Raw genomic sequence first — 24,374 nt, forward strand, 5'->3', positions numbered from 1 at the left:
CCCTGTAAGGTTCCCAAGACTGTCCTGAAGCAGACTGACATGTTTTTCCCCACAGAGCTGCTGGTGGGTTTGAACTGCTGGCCTTGGGTTAGCAGCTAACTCAGTGCTTTAACTGTTGTGGTGCCAGGACTCCTTCAGCTTTCCCAGAGTCCATCAGAGTCTAGGGCTGAGAAAACTAGACACAGATAGGAAGCAGGGACAGGGGATGCTAGGCTCCTGATCTCTTTCTGCCTGACTGCTCTGCTTGTACTTCCCCTGATACCTGTGACTTTCTCTTCTCCCTGGCATCCCAGAGAGTTTGAGAATTCCACAGAGGTCATTTAAGGGGACCTGGTGGCTGTGGTATATATAATTCTTATTCTCTGTGCAGGAGACCAAGGTTTGATTCCTAGCTAGTGCACTTCCTGCCCAGCCACCCCCTGACAGTCAGTGGAGACTTGCCTGTTGCTATGATACCGAACAGTTTCTCTGAAGCTTCTAGAGAGAAAAGGGCTAGAAAGAAAGACCTGATGATCTTCTGAAAATTAGTCAATAAAAACACTGTGGATCAGATCCTCTAAGGTGGAGAGGGCATTGCCATGAGTCGGCGGCTGGCTCGATGGTAACTTAAAACAGGTCCCTGCTTCTAGTCAAAAATCATTCCCTTACCATCCCAGGCCAGTAGAAGTGCCATCTCTCTATTTTGAAAGACCTTCTGAGAATTCATCCTACAGTTGTTTTGTGTCTTTTTCTTTCTATTCTCTCTCACATACCCATGACCGTTTTACAGATAAGAAAACTGAGACCTTGAGAAAGCAAGCAGTGAATTACACATCAGAGGAGGGGCTGGAATCCAGGTCTTCTCATCTCTGTCTGCTGAACAAGGCTGTTTTGAAACCTACTAGCTAATGGCCCCATCTGGGGCTGCTAGTTTTTTAAGCAAGAGTTTCTTGTGGGGAAAAATTCACAGGCTGGAGCACATGAGTGGTGGAGCTTCTGCCTGAGGTCTCATTTGGAGCATGTACAGTGGAGCCCACAGAGACCCAGGCAGACAGCACTGGGGCTGCCTTATGGGCTTGTCTTCTTAGGACTCTCCTGACTTCAGCCCACTTTTGGAGCTTGCAGCCTTCATCTGCTGTGCGCTTGACCATATCACTCCTCTGTGCCTCTGTTTCCTCTTGTGTGAAATGCAAACAATGAGGCCCAAATGGTTGCTGATAAACCTATTGTTCCTGTCTCTTTTTCTCTGGGATCAGCCCCAAAGTTGGAAGGCTTGTGAATCTGGTCTTGAACATTGGAGCTGGATGGCCCATAAAGGCTGATCCGCCAATCTCTACAAAGACCTTGCTTTCTTTGAAAAACAAGGAACTCATGCAATATTATTCAAAATGGGTGACCCTAGAGGACATTATGCTGAGTGAAGTATCTCAGTCACAAAAGGACAAATACTGCATGGTGCCACTGTTGTAAAACAGGACTGACATTGAGGTTGGGGGGAGACTGAGAAAGATGGGTTCAATAATGTATACTGCATTGAAACAGATGAGGGAGAAAACTAAAAGGGATATGTGATTAGGTATTTTTGTCATGACAGGAGTCCAGAGCGAAGGCTGTATAGTGGAGTGGACCTGGGGGAGGGTTTCTAAAACAGTGAAAGAATTTTTCTTTTGCTTTTCCAAGAGGGTAGTGTACTAGGGGACAGGGTTGGGAGGGGAGAAAAGTGCAACATGAATGAATGGAAATCCAAAAGTCTCTGTAAATTTTCACTGAAATTAATAATAAATTAAAAACAGAACAAAACAAAAATCAACAAAAAGCCTTGCTTTCTAAGACCCCTATTCTGAGACTATGGCCTGAAAACATGTCTTTGTGTGGAAAGCCTTAATATTGCACTTGGCTTTATACTAGCCATTAAAGTACACGTTAACTTTGAAAACAGCAGAACTTAACCCAAGTTGAAGAAACTGAGGTCCAAGCTTAGCAGGCTACTACCAGTGCCAGGATTAACCTGATGTTCAAGGTCTTTCCACCCCCATCTTATGGGCCGGTCCTTCCTGAGCTTGGTTGGGCTTTATAAACTCCTGGGAAATTCAAAAGGAATGACTCTGTTCCCCTCTTCCTTGATTTCTCAGGTTGGCCCAGGACCCTAGCCTTCATGCAGGGAGAAATTCTGGCTCTTAGTGGAATTGCTCGAGTTTACATTGCCTTTCTGTACCTCAGTTCTTTCATCTGTAAAATGGGAATACTAACCTAGCTCACAGTGTTAAGAAGATTCAGTGAAATATTGCACCAAGTGTGATTCAACCACAAAAGAGGACCCACTGAATCTTAGTTGTCACTCTGACCAAGGTTGGCCCTCCCCAGCCTCCAGGCCTTCAGACAATGAGAACTCCCTGCTCCCTCCCCCTTCCGGCTTTAGGCCGGTCTTTTGTATTCAAGGAACTTCCTTTCCCTAGCAAAACCTGGCCAACAAGGAGGTCACAAGAGTCCCTTTGCTCCCTAACAGTTTGTCAGCACAGGGTCACCAGAAGGGCAAGACCTAGTGTTAGGGGCTACGTCCAGTGCAGTGGGTCACCAGGAACATGTGATGTCCCATGGTCTTGCTGGAGACTGGACTGGAGCAGGGGAGCTAGTTCCTGATCCTGCCTCCTTGGGTGCCACAGAACGCCCTGGAGGGGCCCTCTAATTCATGGTCTGTGGGGATATCTTTCAGGCCTGAGGCAGGGCAGAGCTGAAATTTCAACCTGCCAGTGTGGTAAATTTGAAGGAGCACTAGTGTCATGGTGGTTGTTAGCACTTGGCTGCTAATTAGAAGGTTAGTGGTTCGAACCAACCCACCGCTACCTGGAAGGAGGAAGTGCAGTCTGTTCTGTTCCCATAAAGATTTAGAACATAGAAAACTTTGTAGGGCAGTTCTACTCTGTCTGGCAGGGTCACAGTAAATCGGAATTGACTAGGTAGTGGTGGATTTGGTTTCTTGGTGGTTTTTTTTCTTGACTTGGAGTTCTTTCAGCCACCTTCTCTGGCTCAGTCTCCCAGATTGAGAAATGAACAATTGTTCCTGAAATAGACCTTGCATCCGAGTTTAGGGATGGATTCAGGTGCTGCCCTCACCCTCAGCAGGCAGCAGGGCAGACACTCTTGCTCCTGGGCCTCTGTAGGGCTGCTGTTAGGTGGGTTCCGAGTCCGTGTCTGGCTCCCAGATTGCCTCTACATGGCCTTGTGGGTGCAGCATTGGCTCCCAGACCTGGCAGAGTGGTGATGCTGGAGGTTGTGTTGGCATTGTTTTTCCAGGGTTGACGTCAGGACAGCAGTGAGGTTAGGGTTTCATCTGTAAGACAAAGGGTGCTTTGTAGCTTCTTTCTGGTGTAAGTCCATGTACATCGCCCCTGAGGTGGGAAGCAAGGTGGAAGGGATTGTGGGGCCCAAGCAGAGAAGCCCTGGGAGGCTGGGTTCACCGTCTGTTTTAAGAAGCAAGCTGGACTCTTGTCGTCTGTAATACCCATCTGTACTTGTGTCCTGCCTGCACCTCATGTGCTCACTGTGGCACTGGAAGCTTCATGGACTTGATCTCTTGAATATCATAACATTCCTGAAAGGAGCTGTGGTTATGCCCATTGCGTGGATGAATAACCTGAGGCTCACAAGTGAAATGACGTATCCCTCATCATAATTAGAAAGTGGTAGGGCTGACATGTGGACTTGGATCTCTCTGCCTGAAAGGTCATCACTCTGGGTTCCACCACTGTTGGACTAAGCTTAGGGAGGTTATTTCAGAGACCCTGAACCCTGGGAAGGCTGGAGCAGAGATGCCTCTGGCTTTGGGACATTGATTTCTCTCTTCAGGATTCAGAGTTGGGTTACTGTGTTTGGAGTGATTATGTTATGTACATATGTGTGTGATTATATACCTGTACAATTTAGAGAAGAGGATTGGGCATGGCATTTATGAAAGGTCTGCATTTAAAGGAAAGTAATTCCAGGGGGTTGTAGACAGGTATACAGAATAATCCCAGGGCATACTTAGAACCTTCTCGTCATCTTTTTCAGAAATTACCTACTTGATTAGGTCACTCATTGATTAATTCACTAATTTATCTGGGATTTTTGATGCTCCTGTGCCCCTATGTTTGGGCCTTGGGGACCATGCTCCATGAACCAAACAAGTAGATATATTGTAGTAAGCATGTCAAATCATGTCAATCAGTAGAGAGTTTTTAGATTTTATTTAGTCCTACCTTATGGGACACTGATGTGCCAAAAGTGGTAATGGTGACCCATGGTGGACAGTGTTTGCTGGGGCTTCCCGACTGAAACAAGGCTGGAAGCAGGAGTGGCATCCACTTCCAAAATGGCTTGCCTCTGGAAACTCTACGTACGAACAGTGCTCAGGCCTTTCATTCATAGGGTTGCTATGAGTCGTCTACGACTCGATGACACCTAACAACAACAACAACAACAACAACAACAACAACAACAACCCTATGACAGATTTCTTTTTTTTTTCCAGAGAAGGGCAGTAACTTTCCCAAGGTTACATTTTTGGTTGTTTTGTTTGTTTGGGGTTTTTTGTTTTTTTTTGTTTTTGTTTCCAGAGAGGGGCAGTAACTTTCTCTTGGTTGCACAGCAAGTTGATGACAGAGCTGTGACTGTAAGACTAGCCCAAAGCTGGTGACTGACAAACAGAGCTGCTCTCTGTCTGCTGGCAGTGATGTATTGGACTTTTCTGGAGGGCTTTGCTGCCTGTGCCCTGAGAGGTGTCCAGAGATGCTCTACTGATAAGCGTGAGGTCCCCAGGATAGAGCTGAGCTGGGTCATGCTCCGCTCTGAACCCTGCCACATCTGGAACATCATATTGGCTGAATACCGAGTGCAGAGACTCAAGGCCCTGCTTTACTTTTTCTTGCTGGTCACTGGCTTCCTGTCTCCAGAGGGCTTTGCAGAGGTCACCTTGTTATTCATTTGCTTTGAGACTCAAAAATCAAAACCAAATTCACCACTGTCGAGTTGGTTCTGACTTGAAGTGATCTTGCATCAGATTTTCAAGGCTACAAGTCTCTTTGGGAAGAAACTATCCATCCATCTTTCTCCTGTAGAGCCGCCACCTAGTTTTGAATTGCTGACCATTGGGCTGGTAGCCTGGTTTGATTACACACTATGCCACCCCATTTTGGAAATCCTGCTTTTAAGGAGCTTACTGCATAGAAGAACCCTCTTGAACCTCTAACTTTGCTGTCCAGGTCCTCATGACCCTTTCCTTTGGGATATGCTTCCTGGTCTCTAGGCATAGTCCCAAGTGCTCCTTTCTCCTTGTTTAACCTTTCAGAGTTAGGGAATGGGCCTATCAAGGCCTGATGATGACCTGGCCCTACTTGTCAAGGCAGCATCACTCCTTCTAAGCCCCAGAAGCTTACCCTCTTTCCGCCTAAAATTCCTCTTTCATCAGCATCCTGGGAGAGCCTGTGTCCTGAGTCATGTCCACCAGTTGGGACCTGCTCTTGGTGTAGAAAGGATCTGGCTGATCTCTTTAGGATCCCACAAGTTCCTGGGAGGGAGGCACATTCTTTCCCCTGGAGTCATGGAGTTAAAAGGTAAAAATCTCAGTTACAAGTGGCCCTGGAGCCCAGCAATCACCCTACCTCTCTGCCTTTCCTGGTGGGCAAACTGAGGCCCAGAGGGATTGAGCCATTGCCTGCAGCCATTAAGTCAGCTGGGCAGAGTCGGGTTTCCTCCTTCACTGGGCAGGGCCTTGGGTGTCTGGCACACTGCAGGTAAGCAGTGCTCTCTTGCTGACTTGTTCTTCCCCTGCCTGGATGTGTGCTACAGCCAAAACAGCAGGGGTTCAACCCTGACCTGGAACCAGCCTTCCGGAGCTGGCAGAGTCCTGGTGGTCCAGGGCTACTCTTGAAGCTGACCTGTGGCCCTTCCTCACTCTGACTCTCCTACGGTTTTCTTTTATCCTGTAGCTTCTCTGTCTACCTGTAGATTCCAGGATGTCCCTCACCCTGAGAGAGAGGACAGGAAGCTGGGGTTGCAACAATGATAATGTTGCCTAGACACAAGAGAGTACTAGCTCTTGGGGCAGGAAGGGGTTAAGTAGTTCAGCCTGCAGGGGCCAGACTCCCAGCTGGTGTCCTGGCCCCTTAGGCCAGCCAGGCCATCTGGCCTGACAGAAGCCACACCATGTCCCATCTGTCCGTAGGCAAAGTCACCAGGAGGAGGCCCGCCTGCTGGCTTTGTGGACCTGCTGTGTGGGCGTGGGCCAGTCTGTCTGTCCCTGAGAGGCTTGGACAGTCCAGAAAGGGCCCACTGGGCAGGCTGCCCTCTGGCCACATTCCCTACTGCTGTGGGGGTGGTTGCCTTATGGGGTCTCTGAAAGGCATAAGGGCTTCCTTGTACAGATGGGCCTAGAGAGGGTCAGGAACCAGCTCTAGGTCACCCAGCAAATCAGTGCAGGCAGACTGGGATTCCCCAGGCACTGCTGGTTGTCCTGCTTTGGGGCTCCAGCTTACAAACTCCTTCATCCTATAAATTCTGGTTGGGGCCTAAACAACACGTTGCACTTGGAAGATTTGAACACCAGATATCACCTTAGTTCTGGCATTTTGGGGAGAGGGAACCCAGAGAACAAAGCCTCTGAGAGGGAGAATGGCACATCACCCTGGCCCTGAAGTGCCTTCCCTAGCAGCTAGAAGATGAGTAAAACAACACATGGTGCACGGCACTCATGATCTTCCAGAATTCTCACAGTGCAGAGTCCTCACAGCACGTGAGGCAGAGACTGCTGTCCCCCTTTTACAGATGAGAAAACTGAGTCTATGAGAGGCAGAGTCCCTTCTGCCAGGTCAGCAGGATGATCTTCTGTCTCCTTATGGGCTGGGCACCTGGCAGGATCCAGGCAAAGCTTAGAGGGTGGAGTCCTTTTCCCTGGTGGTATAGTGATTAACATATTGGGCTGCTAACCATAAGAGCAGCTGTTCAAGTCCACTGGCCATTCCCTGGGAGAAAGATGGACAGTTTACTCCCTTAAAGATTTACGGCCTTGGAGACCTGACGGAGGGTTGCTGTGAGTTAGAATGGACTCTATTGCAGGGAGTTTGGCTTGATTTTTTATTTTGTTTGTTTGTATTTTATTTTTTTTTTTATCCCCCCTCTATCTAGAGGATCTCCAGTGTGTCTATATGACACCTTGGTCTTCTGAGAGTCTCAAGGCTGTGCTCTCCAAGCCAATGGGACAGCCATCTAGGGCCAAGCAGGACCTCAGCCTGCTAGCCTGGAGGTCACACACTTACCTCCTGGCAAGCCCACAAGGCACAAGGGGTGACCAAGTCACACAGCACGTTAGAATTTGGGGGTAGTGTAACTTGGGGGACATACATTCATCTGTGGGAGACTGAGGCACACATGCCCCCTCCCATTCTGAGGCAACTTGACACCTAGAAAGTATTCTAGGCTTTGGGGTCAGACAGACCTGAGTTCTAATCTGTGCCCTTTACTTTGTAAGGAGAACAGGCAAGACAGTTTGGATTCTGGAGCCAAACTGCCTGGACTCAAGGCCCAGCTCTTCCACTTACCAACTCTGTGACCTTGGACAAGTAAAAGTTACCATGCTTTCTCACCTGTCTGTTTTCATCTGTGAAATGGGCTTCAGAATAATACTTATCTCAAAGGGCTGTTGTGAGGATTAAATGAGTTACAGTGTTCAATACATACTGATACTCTACACTGTTAGTTGATACATGACCCTAAGCACGCTACCTCACCTCTTTAGGCCTCAGTTTCCCCAGCTGCAGATTCGAGCCAAGGAAAGAGGAAACTCGAGCAAGATGCCATCCAATGGGATTTACTGTCACAGGAACGTCTCTGGGGATCTTTGCTCCATTTCATTCTCTCCTTGATCTTGAGCAGTGCCCCAGCCTCAGATATAGGAAGCAGACATGGTGTGTGTGTGTGTGTGTGTGTGTGTGTGTGTTAGAGGGATGCCCCAGTGTCCTGCAGCCCACCCTCACCACTGGTTCACATCAAGTTGAATGTTCAGGTCCTGCCACGGCAAGGTAATGAGTCTGTCGTCCCCTTGAGCTGCGTTTAGTCACTAATCCCTCTCTTGGCGAGGGCTTTGCCATTCTAATTACCTGCCCCAGCTGAGCCTGGAGCCTGCCTCCTTCCTCAACCAGCTATGACAATTACAGCGCTCACACCCAGGCGGTCCTTGCCACGAGCCAGCCTCAGTTGCACAAGCCCCGTGTGTAATGTGTAATTGTTTCCTTGGCCCCTGTCACTCTTCTCTCCTTCCTCCCTGGTGATCGCTTAGTAATGTTCTCCTGTTTCCCGTGATGTGGCAGGAAGCACATGGGTCTGGGGTCACACCTGGGTTCCAGTCCCCACTGTACATGTGTCTGGCCTCATGATCCTAAGCACGTCGTTTGACCCTTCTGAGTTTCATTTTTATGATTTACAAGGGACCAGAACGAAGCCCTTATGGAGCTAGGGCTCGATGTTATTCAATTTCTCCTTTTTTTTTTTTTTTAATTTTGGTTACGTGGAACTTGTTTGAGCTTGCCTACCCTCTTTTAATCCAAGTGAGGGCCATTCTCCCATTTTATAGATGGGGAGAGTAGACCTGGAGAGGCAGCGTGCTCACGACCACAGACCCAGGCAGGAGTGTGTGCCAGTTCTCCTTCTCGTCTCACCTTGGCTGCCTGCCCCTCATTTGCCTACTTTGTAGATTAATATGGGGCTCTTGGGATCTAGGCTGTTGGTCCACGATTGTTGGGGTGAATCGGCTCCAAGCAAGTGACATGGCTCGGATGGAGAGATGACGCGGAGCTGCAGACCCGCAGTGGCCCGGCTTTACCTGTGGGCAGAACAGACACTTGGAATAAACAAGAGACCCAAAGTGCACATTAGCTTTCTGAAATAGCCTTGGGAGTTGCTGTTTTTCTCAGAGCTGTAAATATACTCCTGGGTGGGGCCCTTACACCCTTCTGAGTGCAGACCCCCTGGGCCTCTTTGTTTCATGGCCAACTGGGGAGACCAAAGACCTGCTGCTTAGATGCCCCTGCTGGTACTGGACTTGATTAAGAGCTGGAACCTAGAGGCCGAGAGCAGCTGATTTTGACCCTGGGGATGATAGTCTAGGTGAGAGGTTCTGGGAGCTTTCCAGGACCAGGCTTAAAGGCAAAACTCCGGGGACGGAGAGTCATGGGCACCAAACTTCCTTGTCAGCTGGCCCGTGTGCAGAGTTGAGGAGAGGAGGGTAGTTGAAGAATTGTGATAGATCTGGCAAGGACTGCAAGGTTGTTCTGGAAAACTGAGGCCTGACTGGGAGGAGGAAGGTCATATCTGTTCATACAGCACGGGCTCCAGACTGTATCTCCAGGTGGTAGCCAGATCTTTGCACCCCTGCAGATTGGAGGCAGTGGAGACCTGATACTAGCAGAGCTGGAGGGCCTGCCCTGGAGGGAGTCCTGGAATACACCTCCCCCTTCTCCTTCCCCTGGTGGGAGGGAGACCAGGGGGAGAATGTGTGCCCCAGCACTGGGCTCCTGCGTGGGCACTTGGGAAGTGTTTGTTGACTCTATCTCAGGGAAAGAAGATGAAATCTAAGTCAGCAGCCTGGCAGCGTCACACCACAGCAGACACTCAGAGGCTGCTGGGCTCACACTTCTCCAGAATCACCCAACACTGGCTCAGAGGCTTTTTCCACACCACATCTGGTGCCGGGCACTGAGAGGTGGTGCTGCATTACAGATGAGGACGTAAGACATCCTCCTGTTTGTCTTTGACAGCCTCCTGTATTATCAGGACTTGCTAGCAGGGGTCTGATTTGTCACTCAAGTGACCTGCCTGATGCTCAGCCCTGGTTAGTACACTTGGCAGGGCTGCTACCCTAAGCTGAGATACCCACGATTCATGCCTACAAAAGAATATAAAGACCGTGAGTTTCATTACTAATCACAGCTTCCATTTAATGGAGCATTTATTAGAAGCTAAGTCCTATTCGAGGGCTCTGGTGATGCAGTGGATTAAGAGTTGGACTGCAAACCAGAAGATGGGTGGTTTTAAACTCACAAGCTTTATTGTAGAGGAGAAAGGTGAGAAAAGCCTGCTTCTGCCATAGATTGACAGCCTCAGAAATCATATGGGCAGTTCTGCTCTTGTCCTTCAGGGTCACTGTGAGTCGCAGTCAACTCAGGAGCAGTGACTGTGGTTTGGGGCCTGTTCTAAGTGATGACCACGTGCTGACTCATTTAATCCCAAAGCCTCACAAGGTAGCTGCTTCCAGTAACCAGTCAAGTCGACTACGACTCATAGCGACTCATGCCTCTCATAGTAGCTCCACAGGGCTCAATTTTCAGAAGTAGCTTGCCAGGTCTTCTCTTCCAAGGGGTCTCTGGGTGAACTAAAACCTCCAGCCTTTCAGGTTAGCTGTTCACACCACCAAAGGACTTCAGTGCTTCCATTAAAGCTCCACAAAGTCAAGGCCCTGCCTTTAAAGAGGCCACCCGAGCTCAGGAGGTTAAGTGGTGCCTGGTGAGACACTGCAGCCCCTCGTACTCACTGTTTCCATAGAGCAGCAGGGCTGGAAGGAAACTGGGACCACTTTACAAATGTCCCAGAAGGACAAGGGTTCTATCTCAGGCTCCAGACCTAGTTAGTGACAGGGAGGGAAGGACAGGGAGGTGAAGAGTACCTACATCTTAAATCACAGAATTGTATGGGCCCCATTTCACAGATGACACAGTGGAGTCATAGAATAGGAAATCATTTGTCCTCCTGCCCATGAGCTTGTGGCCAGTATTATAGGTTTTTAAATTCAGTTCTGTCTGACTTCAAATCTGGTGACTTTTTGCCTAGCCTAGCTGGTTGTGGGGATGGGACAGGTGTCTGGGCTATGGATTGCCCACGCCAGAGCGCTGGGCACCTATCATCTCATTCAAGCCCTGGGCACCTGTCATCTCATTCAGGGAAGACGGCAGGATGAAAAAGCCTTTCTGTACCTTGCTCTGGGGTTCTGAGAAGCGCGTCAGCAGGCAAAGCATGCACAGAGGCTGAGCTGGCATTTTTCAAGTCAGAGCCTATGGTCCCATGTGGGCGCTGTGTACCTGGCTTTGACATTGTAACTTGGAGACATTTCCAACCAGTGTGCAGGGGGACAAAAAAGTGGGGCCAATGGAGCCAATGAGGCACTGTCCTTACTGCAAAGAAGCAGCTCAAGCAGGGTGTCAGGCATAACTGGGTTACTCTGAGCAAGCCATCCACCTGTCTACGGCTCAGGATAGGGGTGGGAATTGTCTGGCCTCAGTTTACTTACCTGTAAGGTGAGCATGCTCAGACAGCAAGTTTAAGACTGAGACTGACTGACACAGAGAGAGAGAAGGTGTAGCACCAGGAGTGGATATTGACTTGTCCTGGGGAAATCATGAAGGGCTCCCTGGAGCAGGTAATAGAAATGTGCCCGTGCCTGGAAAAGATGAGAATGGGATCCCAGCAACCACTGATGGCCTGCAGTGTGGGGCCCAGATTCCCCCTCACTGTGAGATGTTCCTTGAGTCACTTTGCATCTCAGAGTGGCCTGGTCTGAGGGGGCAGTCCCTGTGCAGGTGTGGTTTCTAGGCAGATACTAAAGGAGGGAACAGCCCAGCCCACAACTCTGGATTACGGGGCGTCCCCAGAGCTGCTGCTGCTCAAGGGTGTTTTCAATAAATGGCACCAAAGAGGGAGTGACACTGGAGACCTGGGCGAGTGCTGACGCTGCTGGGAAATTGGGGCAGGTGGCTCATATGGCATCAGAGCAAGTGACCAGGGCCTTCCTGAGTCCTGCTTTACCCTGGAGAGCCACCCACTAGTCTGCCTCTGCCTGTCAGGTGGCACTAGGAGAGCAGCTGGACTCTGACTAGTGGAACTTCTACCTGTGGTCACACCTGAACTGAGGTGACCCTTGCCAACACGGATCTCAAAGGGCCAGGCAGGTGTTGATTAATTTTTGAGGCGTCTCTGTGGAGGATGGACATTTGGTGGGTTTTACTGGCTAGAGGAAATCAGCAGCATTAGCATCTGGCTTCTTGCCCTCTGCCACCCCTTCTCCCCACGTGTCACCCACTCAGGGCATGCAGGAAGCGCACGGCGACATCTAGCTTATTATCATTATAATCAATGGTGGCATAATGACTTTGGAGTCTGAGCTTGGTTTGGGGCCGGTCCCGTCACCTACAGTGTGGTCCTGGGCCATTCTCTTGGTCTCTGGGTGGCATCTGTGATTAGGAGGGCATGAGGATGAAATGCAATCGTTGATGACACTTATTACAGTATGTCAGGCAGGCTCGAGACACCTTTTCATTTAATATATGCAAGAATACCTCTGAGGTTGGTGGTTTTACCGAGGCTCAGAGAGAGTCAGTAATTTGCTCAAGGTCCCAGAGCTGACAAATGCAGAAAAGGAATTTGATCCCAGGGCCTTCTAACTCAAGATCCAATACTGCCCCTGCCAGTCTACACATCGATTTGAACTCAAGGCCCAATCAACATCTTAGCTGGCTTTTGAGACCCTGTGGCCAGCCAGAGAACTCTGTGGCCAGAGCAGGATGTTTGTCCAGGAAGCATGGCAAGTGTTTTCTGGTTTATCTGGGCTGTCCCTCTCTGATCAGCAGGAGAAAGTCCAGGAGACTGTGGACAAGTCCCTGTAACTCATCCCCAGAGCTCACTCTCTCCTCCTTGCTGGGAAAATTCATTAGCACCTGAATTCCAGAGCCACCTTCTCTATTTGCTGCCAAATGACCAGAGGGTCAGGACAGGATGAGAAAGTGTTCCTGCTGAGGTCGCACCCTCATTCCTCAGGCATGCACACCAGGGCAGTACTGAGGATGAGAGTAGCTGCCGTTCATTTATCGAGAGTATGTATGTGTTCGTACCTACTCACTGAGTTCATCCACGAACGCTGTTGTTCATTACCGACAAGTCCATTTCCTGCATGTGCAGAGCAGAACTATGTTCCACAGGGTTTCCAGGGCTGAGACCTTCCATTTTCCAGGGACATCCAGGGTGGGTTCTAATCCCTTTATGCTACTAGTCAAGGGCTTAACCTTTTGCACCACCCCATTTTACACAACAGGAAACTGGGGTTCAATATGCAGACCCTCCAGGCATCACACAGTGTAGACCTCCTTCTTGGAGGGTATGCCATGTCTGTGGATCTGCAGAGATTCTTGCCATCTTTGTGCAAGATCTGTGAGTGTGGAATGAATGAATGGAGGAGTGGATGAATGAATGCTGCTACCCCATCACCTATTTACCAGCAAAGGAGAGAGAGAGAGCTCTCTGGGTTGTCTGCTGTCCTGATGCCACTAGCCAGGATAACTCTGGATCAGGTTAGTATCTCTGAGGTTGTCACCTTCTCAGGACTCCATCAATGGGCCACATTGAGGGACTGCAAATAGCTTACAAGTGTCATATCCACAGGGCTTCTTAGGGACCAGATTACAGATGGCTGGAGGGACCAAATGTCAGTGTGGAGAAAGGACTGCCTTTCTTTGAAATTAACAGTGCATTAGCAACAGAGCTGAGGCTTGAACCTGGACCACTGCCTCTGAGAGTGGCATCTTCTCTCTCAGTGTGTAGACATTAGACTCCAGCCCACTCTGCTGAGAACGTCACACAGACCTTGACGTTAGCCCCTGGGCCCTTAGTGGGGCACTCATATTTCGGATAGAGGCAGGGAGGTTTTTGTGTGTCTGTCTGTGTGGTGGCAGCATGCCGAGTGCATGGGGCACACTCGAAATGACGGCTCCTAAGACCCAGCCCCGTTGCCATTCGCAGCCTGTGCTCAGCCTGCCCAGGCCATTACCGCCCGCCTGTAATGGAATCGGCTGCCCTGGTTAAGTGTTCACATTAAATTAATACCTCCTCCGTGGAGACAATCAGTTGGCATTTAATTTGTGTTTCCTTCCTCAAGCAGTGGAGTGCAGCTGGACAGCAGAGCCCTGGGTGGGCATGCCTTCGAGGCCTCCCTTCTCCAGCAGCAGAGTCCACAGGGTCCCATGAGGGGCAGGATTTGGGGACCTAGGCAAATAGACGAGTTGAGGAAGCACTTGTAGGCAGAGTGACCTGTACAGGTAATTGGAGCTCAGTGGCCCTCCGTTACCCAGGAAGGGGAGAAGATGCCCGCAGTGAATGGGGCGGGAGACACACAGCCGCTGGGATGTGAGGAGCCTGTATGCTTCTATGAGTAGCAGCCCCAGGGGGACAAGTCCTGGCTCCTGAGAGTGGGGGCCCCATTATTTCATTCCTGGCGCACCCCACTCCCACTGCCCATCTTGCTTGTCTATATCCTCCCTTCTGCCACAAGTGTGAATTGTTTGTGGCATTAAGAAAGAAGGGGGGAGGTGTGGAATGAGGAAGTTGACTCAGCCTGTTTTAAATCCCTGTAAGGGGCTCAGCAGAGTTGGGGTGGCAGGGGTGGGGTTGGCACTTTCACTCACAGTGCTCACTCCACCGAAGCCCACTCAGATCTGGCAGCGTCTGACAAGGGTCACTTGAAGAAAGTGTCCCTGCCATGCAACTCCTCTTCCTCCAGTTCGGGCATTACACTGGAGAGGAACCTGTCTGTCCTGGCGCCAGGCTTGGATATTGTCTGCCTTGCCCTGTACTCTGCTCACTCTGGGGTAGGGCAGGTGCCATATGCATCTGAGGGAGAGTAAAACAGACCAGGAGTAGAGAGGCACAGGCTGGGCAAATGCCCTGTAGTTACAGCTGGTATTCCCCAGCATACCTGAGCTGCCCCTGGTAGCTAGCACCTAACTTTCCTGCAGGGGGTGAGCGCCAGGGTGGGGACAGAGAGGACACCCGGCCTTTGAGGAGGAAGCTGCCATCCACCCCCACCTGCCTTCCGCCTGAGGCCAGGCCTACAATTGGCCCTGAATGAAGTTTTCCACTGACATTTCTGGCCCAACCTCACCTGAGTTGTTTCCCATCACCTGAGTGAGTCGTCCTGGGCGTGCCTCACCTTCCCCGGCAAGGTGTGGACCATTCCTGTGGCTCCCTCCCAGCCCTGTCTGTCACTGGCGCCCTGGCGCTCAAAAATTCAAATCGGTGCTCGAAGTCCTGTGGGCTGGGGTGGGACCGGGTGTTTTCACCAACTGCCTGGGGTAGTTCTCATAGCCACACTCTGGAAAGGGGCATTGTGCTCCCCATCTTACAAAGGGAGAAACTCAGGCCCAGAGAAGGTACTGAATTTTCTCAAGGTCACACAGCTGGAAAGTGGTAGAGGCTACATTTGAACCCAGGTTCTTGCTGCCCAGGAATCTCCAAGACTCTTCAGAGGGATCCTTGGGATATCAGGTTGTCTTGAAGCCCTGACTGCCATGCTGGAGCTCACCCCCTTTCCTCTGGAGCTGGAGCCCTGAACCCCTTTCGCTGACAGAACAGGAAATGAGAAATCTGAGTCAATCTGCCAGTGACTTCAGCTTGGGTTTCCATGTCTCTGTAGGCTGGGCTTTGTCAGCCCCTTCCTTCGGTCTGTGTGTCATAATGAGTTGATGGGGGTAGAGATGGGGGAGGCAGTGGCCTTGAGTGTTGGCTGGAGGAGGGAGCCAGTGGTGAAGAGACCCACTCCTCCCCACAGTGGTCAGCTGAGATTTCCTGTCCAGTGAATGGCTGCAATGTGGCACCTCCAGAATGCAGGGAGAACACATCCATCTGGGGGTGGTACCTCTGCCTCTCTCTCTCTGCCACCTCCCCTTCTTGGCCACATCTCCCTCCTAGTTACTTCCCTGTCTTGGCCCCCCTTCCTTCTAGCAGCCTCCCTCTCCTGGCCCCCAGCCTTCCTGTGTGCTCTGTTCGGCTAAGATTTTGGTGAGGTCCAGCTCAGCTGCAGTGTCTTTATGTGAAGTCATTTCCTCTCCCTGCACCATTGTCCTGGTGTCCCTTCCTCCCCCCCTGGCCCCTGGAGGGCTGTGGGAATGGGGAGAGGATAGATTCCTCCTTCTCCCTGCCCATTTCCTGTCCTGGAAGTCCTTCCCTAACCCGGCCTCTTCACTGTGGAGAGAGGTCCGGACAGTGGACAGAGCAGACCTTGGAGCCTGGTGCTGGGAATGTGGCTGAAGCCTTGGCTGAGTGAGCACCTTTGGCCATTCATTCATTCATACCTGACTTTTTTCCAAGTGCTGGTGACTTAGAAGCAGGAAGTATAGTAGTGAATGGAGATGAAGGCCATGTCCCCAGCACACTGAGAAGGGGTGCCTGGACTTCTCTAGGATGGTTTGGGGATGTAGATTGTAACAGGTGACATTGTCAGAGGGGTGACACTAAAATGACAGTACATAAAATTTTTATGTAGTTTTTAGCAGAAATTTATTATTTTTAAAATAAAAAAATCCTTGTGGCTAATTACAACAGTGGGTTGGGTTTATTAATTTATTTTTTTTAAATTTTTAAAATTTTATTTTATTATTTTGTGTGTGTGTGTGTGTGTGTGTGTCTGTGTACCGTCAAATCAGATCTAACTGGTACAGGAGGAGATTGCCCCTCCTTCCCCAGCAGAGCATCTTGTGGATTTGAACCGTGCGCCTCTGGGATTGCAGTGCAGCTTCTTGCCACTAGGCCACCAGAGCTCCCTGGTTTTTTTTGTTTGTTTGTTTTTTTTAATTTTTTTAAGTCCATCTAACATGTATCAAGTATAACTACTAGGCTAAAACTGCAAATTTGCTTTTTGAACCTTCAAATGTACTCTGATCAGAGCTGTTATTATCCAATTTCAATAACACATCAAACCACATGTTTTGCTTCCTGCATGTGTTAAAAACACACACTGTTGTTTTTAGACGACATCATGATAGATGGAGAAATGATTGAGATTGTCACCAGTTTCACCTTGCTTGGATTCACAGTCAACACCCTTGGCACCAGCAGTCAAGAAATCAAAAGAGAGTTACACTGGGAAAATGTACTGTCAGGACCCCTCCAGAGTGCGGAAGAGCAAGGATATCAGTTTAAAAACTGAGGTGTGCCTGATCCAAGCCATGGTCTTTTTCTATTACTTGCTATGCATCTAAAGTTTGGGGCATGACTAAGGATGTTAGAAGAAGAATTGATGCCTTTGAGTTGTGGTGTTGGAGAAGAGCACTGAATACCTCAGGGACTGCCAAGAGAATAAACAAGTCTGTCTTGGAGAGAGTCCGATCAGGGTGATCTCTGGAAGGAAGGATGGCAAAGCTTTGTCTCACACACTTTGGATATGCTTTCAGGAGGGGCTGGTCCTTGGAGAAGGAGATCATGTTTGGAAAGGTTGAGGGCCAGCATATGAAAGGAAGACCATCAACAAGATGGATTGACATAGTGATTATAACAATGGGTTCAAGTATATTGGAGATGGTGAGGATGGCACAAGATAGGACTGGGTTCAGACCTGTTGTCCATGGCGTCTCTGTGAGTCTCAAGTCTACTCGGCGGAACATAACATCATTTTGTCAGGTTATCTGATATTTTAGCTACAATATTGAGGTACAGCTTTATCATTAAAATTGATGATAAACGTTACTAAGAATTCCCTGTGGCCTTGTGTGGGAGGAAGTCCATGCTGGAAGGGTGGCACACCATAAGTTATCACCCTGGATGAGGCCAACACTAGTGATGCCACTGCAGCTCATGTCCCAGCCCCTCCAGTGACTCTTGGGGTAGGAGCCCCTCCTCCGGGCCCCCACCCAGAATAAGGGTCCTATCATGTTCCTCCTTGCCCCACCTGGGCACAGGTGCTTCCAGACTTCTTCATTGGTCCCTACAGTGCTTTGTCCTGCTGCTCACCTGTGCACAGACCCAACTCCTGACACCCACAGCTCTGTGATTAAATCTACCTGCCTGCCACTGTGTGGGCACTCAGGTCCTCCTTGCTGACCTCCCTTCATTCCACCTCCCTGCCCAGACCACCATGTATGGCTCACTCCTGGCATCTCAATGTTGGGTGTCAGCCCCTTCCTTCTTGGGACACCTGATTGGTGTTTATGTTCTGGGCAGCGGGAAAGCCTGGGCACATGGGTCATTGCTAGGAGGATTTGGATGACAAGTCACAGAGGGCTGAGGGTAAGGTCCAGCCAAGACAAAGCTTTTGAGTCCCTACTTCACTTCAGCCAGAGGGGACCAGGTATATGACCATTAGTGAATATGAGGAGCAGTGTGTCTGGAAGTGTGGGACACACACGGCCATTTTTGGATGCAAAGGCCAAGCCTCTGAGAAGCGGAGGCAGATGCCAGGAGAGGCACCTGGAGTTTAGACTCCCATCTCTCCACCTCCCCTTTGGGAGCTCTGGCTGAGCGAGGACAGTGGAGGGCCCTTTGCCATCACTTCTCCGTGTGCGGCTGCGCTGATGATTGCCTGTCCTGGGCCTCAGTTTCCTTATCTATGCCCTCAGAGTTTGGACTAATTAAATTCTGTGATTCCTTTCCGCTTTAACTTTTGGGGCCGCCCTCCCTATAAAAGATGTCCTCCTAGCTGTGTGATTTGGGGTATGGTACTTAATTTTTTTGTATGTTGGCCTCTTCAGTACAAGGTGGATAATAATGACCTCCACCTCAAGGTAGTGAAACAATTAAGTGCTTGGTTGCTTGTGGCAAGGTTGATGGTTCAAGTAGCCCTTCAGGAGAAAAACCAAGCAGTCTGCTCTTGGAAAGATTAAGCCAAGAAAACCACATGGGAAAGTTTTACTCTGTTGCAAGGGGTCACTGTGAACTGGAGTGGTGCGACACCATGGCCAAGCCAAGCGGGGGTTTGGAATCCTGGGGCCTACTCACCTTCACCCATGACCAGACATATTCAAGGAGGCAGAGCATTTGAAATAGACACCGAGGCTTGAGGAAGAGGTGACATTTGAGACAAGCCTAGGAGAATGGATAGAATTTCAGAAGGCTGGGAAGGGGAAGCCCGTTGCCTAGCCTCTGAGCCTTTGTTTCCTCATCTACAAAGTGGAGGTGATCCTGAGAAGAGGATTAAGTGATACCATATATATATATGGTTCTGAGCACAACCCCCCCCCAGGAGGTGAGCAATGAGGGTTCCTCCTCTGACTCCTCTTAGCATTTGAAGAAGGATGAAGAATTTGGGGGTTACATGAGCTTTCGAATGAGGGAATCTAAGTGATTCAGACCTTTGTGACCCTGAGCCTTCATTTTTCCATCTGTAAAATGGGAGGAGAGTTTCTCAGTAGTTTCACAGCCCACTGCGTGTGAGACAATAGGACTCAACAGAGCTCTTTAATGGTCATGGCTTCCTACAGAGATTTGGAACGTGCCTGTTGCTCTGATGTTCTCCAATGATAGCTCCTTCCTGGGCCATGCTGGGGCGGGTGATATCCTTAGACCTCACGTGCCCCCTCCCTACATGGAGGATCAATTCCTAGACTTCTAGAAAGGCATATGGCCTCACTGTCATGCCTCAAATGTTGGTGGCCCAGCTCCTCCTTTAAATCTCAGCCACAGGTACCTCAAGTTGCCCTTTCTGCCTGCATGGGCTGAGGGGTGAAGTTTGGCCAGGCGTGGGTTTGAATCCAGGCTCTACCATTTCCTAGCAGCACTGACCTTGGGCAAGTGACTTTGCCTCCTTGTGCACATTTGCTCGGCTGGGACCTGGATGTGAGAGGAGGGACAAATGAGAATAGTTAGCCTTGAAGGAAGCGGCACCCACCACACACTAGGCCTTCAGTAGGTACATTCTTCACAGCAAACAGACGACTCACTTGTGCCTCCCCCATCTTCGTTCATGCTTTCCCTCTGCCTGAAGCACCCTCCCTTCTGAAACCTTACGCTCTGTGGGCAGATCCAGGTCAAAGGAAGGGATTGTGTCTGGGAAGCAGGTGTTGACATTTCAGAGCCATCAACTCGGTTGACCAGTTTTGGGTTAGACGGAGAGCTCCCTCCCTCTGTACTGTAGAGAACATAGGGTGTCTGGAACACCTTGAGAAACACTTCACCCATCCTTTCACCCCAGGCAGCCGGAGCAGCTGAAGGGCAAAGCTTTTCTGCACCGTCAACATCGGAGCTGACGGAGCCAGGTTTTCCCTGTTGCTGCGGGGAGGGAGGTCAGTTGCAAGCAGCAGGCTCGGGCTGTCTGGCCAGCTGCTGTCAACACACAAGGGTCCATCCTGCGAGTCCTGGGAGTGGGCCAGCCGCCTGCCCACCCAGCCTGGCTTTGGAATTGAGATGCCCGTGAAATCCTTTGTGCAAGCGCGTCTGCTGGGACGTGGCTCAGTCAGCACCAACAAGGCGTGGGGCTTGAGCAGCGGGTGGAGGGCTGAAGGTGGAGAGACTGGACTGTGTGGTCCTCCAGAGCAGAGTGCCGTCTGCGTGGAGCCGAGTGGGTATTAGAAGTGCAGCTTCTGCCCCACCCCAGACCTGCTGAATCAAGGTCCGCATGCTAGCGAGATTCCCTCAGGATACATGTGCGCTTGAGTGTGTTACTTGAGATCATTAGATCCAGGTTTGCATCTTAGCTCCCCACTTCCTGGCTATGTGACCTTCACAAGTTATTTTACCTCTCTGAACCTCAATGTCCTTATCTGCAAAATGGATTTGAGTTAGTGATTCTCTGCATAGCTTAAAGGAGACGATAGGTGTGTGCAGGCACTGAGCCCAGTATGTGGGGCCCTGCTGTCTGTGCTTGCTAATAAGTGGGTGCTGCTGGCGTTAACTTGTCTAGAAATCTAAACCTGTGAGCTTGTGTTCATGGGTTGGCTTTGGTCAACTTTCTCTTTCTAGGTCTCATTTTCCTCATCTGTACAATGGACTTCTCCAGATTCCTGCTAAGAAGATTGATCAAAGGAGGAATGAGAGGGTGCAGTGTTAGGGAGCCGGGGGAATGAGGATATATGTCCGTGAGATTCCCCTGAGTGCTAGGTCCTTGTGTCCAAGGGAATAAACATGTCATTCATCCCCCTCACTGCCCCTTTCTCTGCTGCTCCTGCTGTTGTCACAAGACACAGTGGCAAGGTTGGCTCAGGAGCCAGGCTGAGGCCACGCTCTGCCGCTCCTGTGCGCTCGCACTGCTCAGAGCCTTTGCAATCTAGTCCCCTTCCTCCCTCAGGGCAGCTCGGCCAGGAGAGATGATTCAGCTCAGGCCCTGAGGAAGCCCCGGATGCCCCCTGCTGCTGGCAAAGTGAGGTGGCTTGCAGTCTTCTCCCTACTTGGGATTTTTGTCACCCACACTGGGCCTGGTTTTCTCAGCAAGAAGAGATCTGGGCCAGAAGTCCTAGCCCTTCACATATGGGGTGACCTTGGACAAACTGCTTGTACCTCCCCAAGACTCAGTTTCCCTGTCTGTCCAGTGAGGGGATTCCATGGAGTGGTCCCATCTGGGTCTCTTGCTGTGTCATCCTAGCCTCTTCAGTGCTTTCTATGCCCTTCATCCCTGGCATCAGCCCAGCCCCAGCCTCACTGCCCTCTGCTCTCAGTATCGGGAGACCCAATCCCCAGAAGCTAGCCTGGCAGTGAGCACTGGGGGCTGGTCAGGGACCAGGGCCAGCCAGGCAGAGGGAAGGCGTGTTTGTCCTCTGGGAGCCCTGGCCAGGCCGTCTCGTGTGGGAGAGAAGGAATTTTCCTCTGTGTGTGCAAACAGCATCCGTTTTTCTCTGGTTTCCAAAAGCTGGTGACGTAACCAGCTCTTCATCCATGCCTCCCCTCTGGCCTATTTTTAGCTGGCCCCGACAACATCCTAAAAGGCTCCCAGACCTCCCTGCTCTGAGGCTGTCGGGAGAGCAGCAGCCAGTGAGGAAAGAGAATCTTGTCTGTCTGCCCTGGGATGGAGGGAGGGAAGAAACCTGCCTCTCCACGGCTCCTGCATGAGGAGAGTCAGGGTAAAGCCTCTGTGTTTTGATGTTTCCTGGGTCTGAGGAACCCGGGAAGGTGGTTTAAAAACACTCCATCTGGATGGAGCCTCAATACCTGGGTTCGAGTCTCGACTCCACCCTTCCTCACTCTGATCTTGTCATGTGACCTGTGTCTTCCTTCTTCACTTGGGGATAAGATATTACCTCAAACATTTTGAGTAGCAGATGAGCACTTAACCACTGCACTACCAGGACTCATTTCATGTATAGCTACAAACTCAACCAAAAAACCACTGGGTCCACTTTGACGGTGGTGACCCATGTGTGTCCTAGAGGAACTGCAGTGGATTTTTACAGCTGTGACCTTTTGGAAGGAGATCACCCAACCTTCCTTTCAAGGTGACTCTCTGGCTGGATTGAAACCACCAGTCTTTTATTTAGCAATGGAATGCTTAACTGTTTGCACCACTCAGAGACTCCTGTACACAGCAGTGTCTGAACCAAGTTAAGTGCTCAGTGAGGGTGAACCTGTATGGTTCCAGTTTGCTCAGCTGTTCTCGTCCAGTGCACCTCTAGTTGAGGCTGACACACGTCTTGACACTCGTGGTCCCTTCCCTCTCCATCCTTTCCCGTTCAGCTTCAGCTGTGTGCGTGGACCAGTGGAGTCCTTGGAACTGTGCCTCGCTCATTTGCTATTTTGTTATTAGTTGCTTTCCTACTTGGCTCTGACTCATGGTGATCTATGTACACTGGAATGAAATGCTGCCCTATCCACGAGGTGCCAGCCTAGTGGTGCCCACAGGTTTGAGTCCATTGCTGCCTTCTAGCCAAGAGCACTGTGGCTTTCAGCACTGGACTGGGCAAAACTTGGTTGAGATCCACAGGGTTTTCACTGGCTGATTTTTAGAAGTAGATCACCAGGCTGAAACCTGTGTACAAAGATGACTTTGCTAGCATTCGAAAAACTTAACGGCATGGCTTCCAGGATCTCAGCAATACACAAGCCATCACAATGCAACAGGCTAAGGGAAGAGAGGTGGGCCCAGCACTGAGGAAGTGAGGGCCATGTGTATTGCTTTGTGTTTTAATGTAATAAATCAGCCCTGATTGAATTCCATCACCACCACTGACTAGCCATGTCACCTTTGGATTAGCGGCACAGCTTACTATAGACTGTACAGCCAGAGCTCCCCAGCCCTGTTGTCTTTGGGAAGGACATTTTACCTCTCCGAACCTCAGTTTCCCCATCTGTAAAATGGGACAGTAACAGGAATATCCACACAGGTGATTTTTACATTAGGATAAGCTATAGTCAAATAGATGTAAGATTGCAATCTTAGTGTAACAAGGTTGTTTCTTATAGGTACATAGGTGTTCCCAACTGTGGGGCGGTCTGTAGCCATGCTTCAGAGGACCAGTTTTGTTACTGCATCATATAGCAGCAACATTTATTTGCACACTACTTCACAGCCTGCACAGAGACAAGCAGTGGTGGCCCCTCTGCCTTTGTCTCCCCACAGAGCAAAGGCTACAGCTGAGTCATGGCTCTCATGGCTGTCACCTGCAATTGTGTTTATGTGCAGACCTGACTGCTCTCCCCACTGCACCCACCATCCCCCTCACCTGAGGGCTAGGCAGCACGCAGGGATGTATTATCCCATGTGTCTCCCTTGCTTAGCCTGGGGCAGAGCTGGGGTAGGTGTTGGTATCTTGTCTGCTGACTCGACCACAACAGGGAGGTCACTGACTGCCTGTCCTTCTTGGCTCTTACAGATGGGAGGAGGAGCTCGCCAAGTGCATGAACCTGCAGACCATGGTGGACACGCTTCAGGAGGTAAGAGCTCTCAGAGGTCCCAACAAGAAGAGGTGCGAGGGAGGCCTTTGTGGCCAGGGGACACAGGTTTCATGGGGCAAAGCCAGAAATGGATTTCCCAGCCAGTGTCCACCTCTGTCTTGCCTTCTCGCGCCCCAGCCTCTCCTCCAGGGAGTTAAGAGGCTGCAGCTCTTCTCCCACTTGGGAAGTGGCAGTGTACAACATAGGAGTGCAGGAAGCTTGGATAGGAAGAGCCAGGGTCCGAGTGCCAGCAGCTACCCCAGCTGGCTGTGTGACTCTGGGCTGAATGCCTGGGACAGGTGGGTAGGTGTGTCAAGAGGTGAGCGCCTAGCCCAGGCTGACTCTTCAGGGCGGGCGGAGGAGCCTTGTCCCAGCTCAGCAGCTCCGCATTCCAGGCTCAGCCTCCTGCTTCTGGTTTTCCTCTCAGTCAGCAGCAAAAGCAGCAATCCCCTGAGAAGGCGTGAGAGGCTCTTTAAAACATTTTTATAAATTACTTTTTTATATTTAAAGCATCTATCTTCTTAAAAAAAAGTCAAGATCGATTCTAATAATACATATGTGCAGAAGGAAAAGAGCAAGTGTCCTCCCTTCTTGAATAATAAAAAATATGTTTATGATCAAATATTTGGAAAATGCAGAGAAACAGAGAAGAAAGTACAAATTGCCTCTAGTGCTACCCTCCCACAGTTGACAAACTGGCATGTAACCCTGCAGCCTTTTCTGTGCAAACATACATCCACCCTGCATGCATAGAC

The 24,374-nt window shown here is 50.2% G+C and overlaps 1 protein-coding gene across 1 annotated transcript in view; it reads left to right on the forward strand.

Moving 5' to 3' along the window:
* IFFO2 (intermediate filament family orphan 2) overlaps positions 1-24,374 on the forward strand; it is a 46,655-nt gene that overhangs the window by 12,546 nt on the left and 9,735 nt on the right. Inside the window, exon 2 of the mRNA XM_006883595.1 lies at positions 23,559-23,619. Coding sequence (XP_006883657.1) covers positions 23,559-23,619 — 61 coding nt within the window. The remainder of the gene's footprint in view (positions 1-23,558; positions 23,620-24,374) is intronic.

This window comes from Elephantulus edwardii, unplaced genomic scaffold, assembly GCF_000299155.1.
Source record: "Elephantulus edwardii isolate Elephantulus edwardi_28Jun2011 unplaced genomic scaffold, EleEdw1.0 scaffold00028, whole genome shotgun sequence".
NCBI classification, from domain to species: Eukaryota; Metazoa; Chordata; class Mammalia; order Macroscelidea; family Macroscelididae; genus Elephantulus; species Elephantulus edwardii.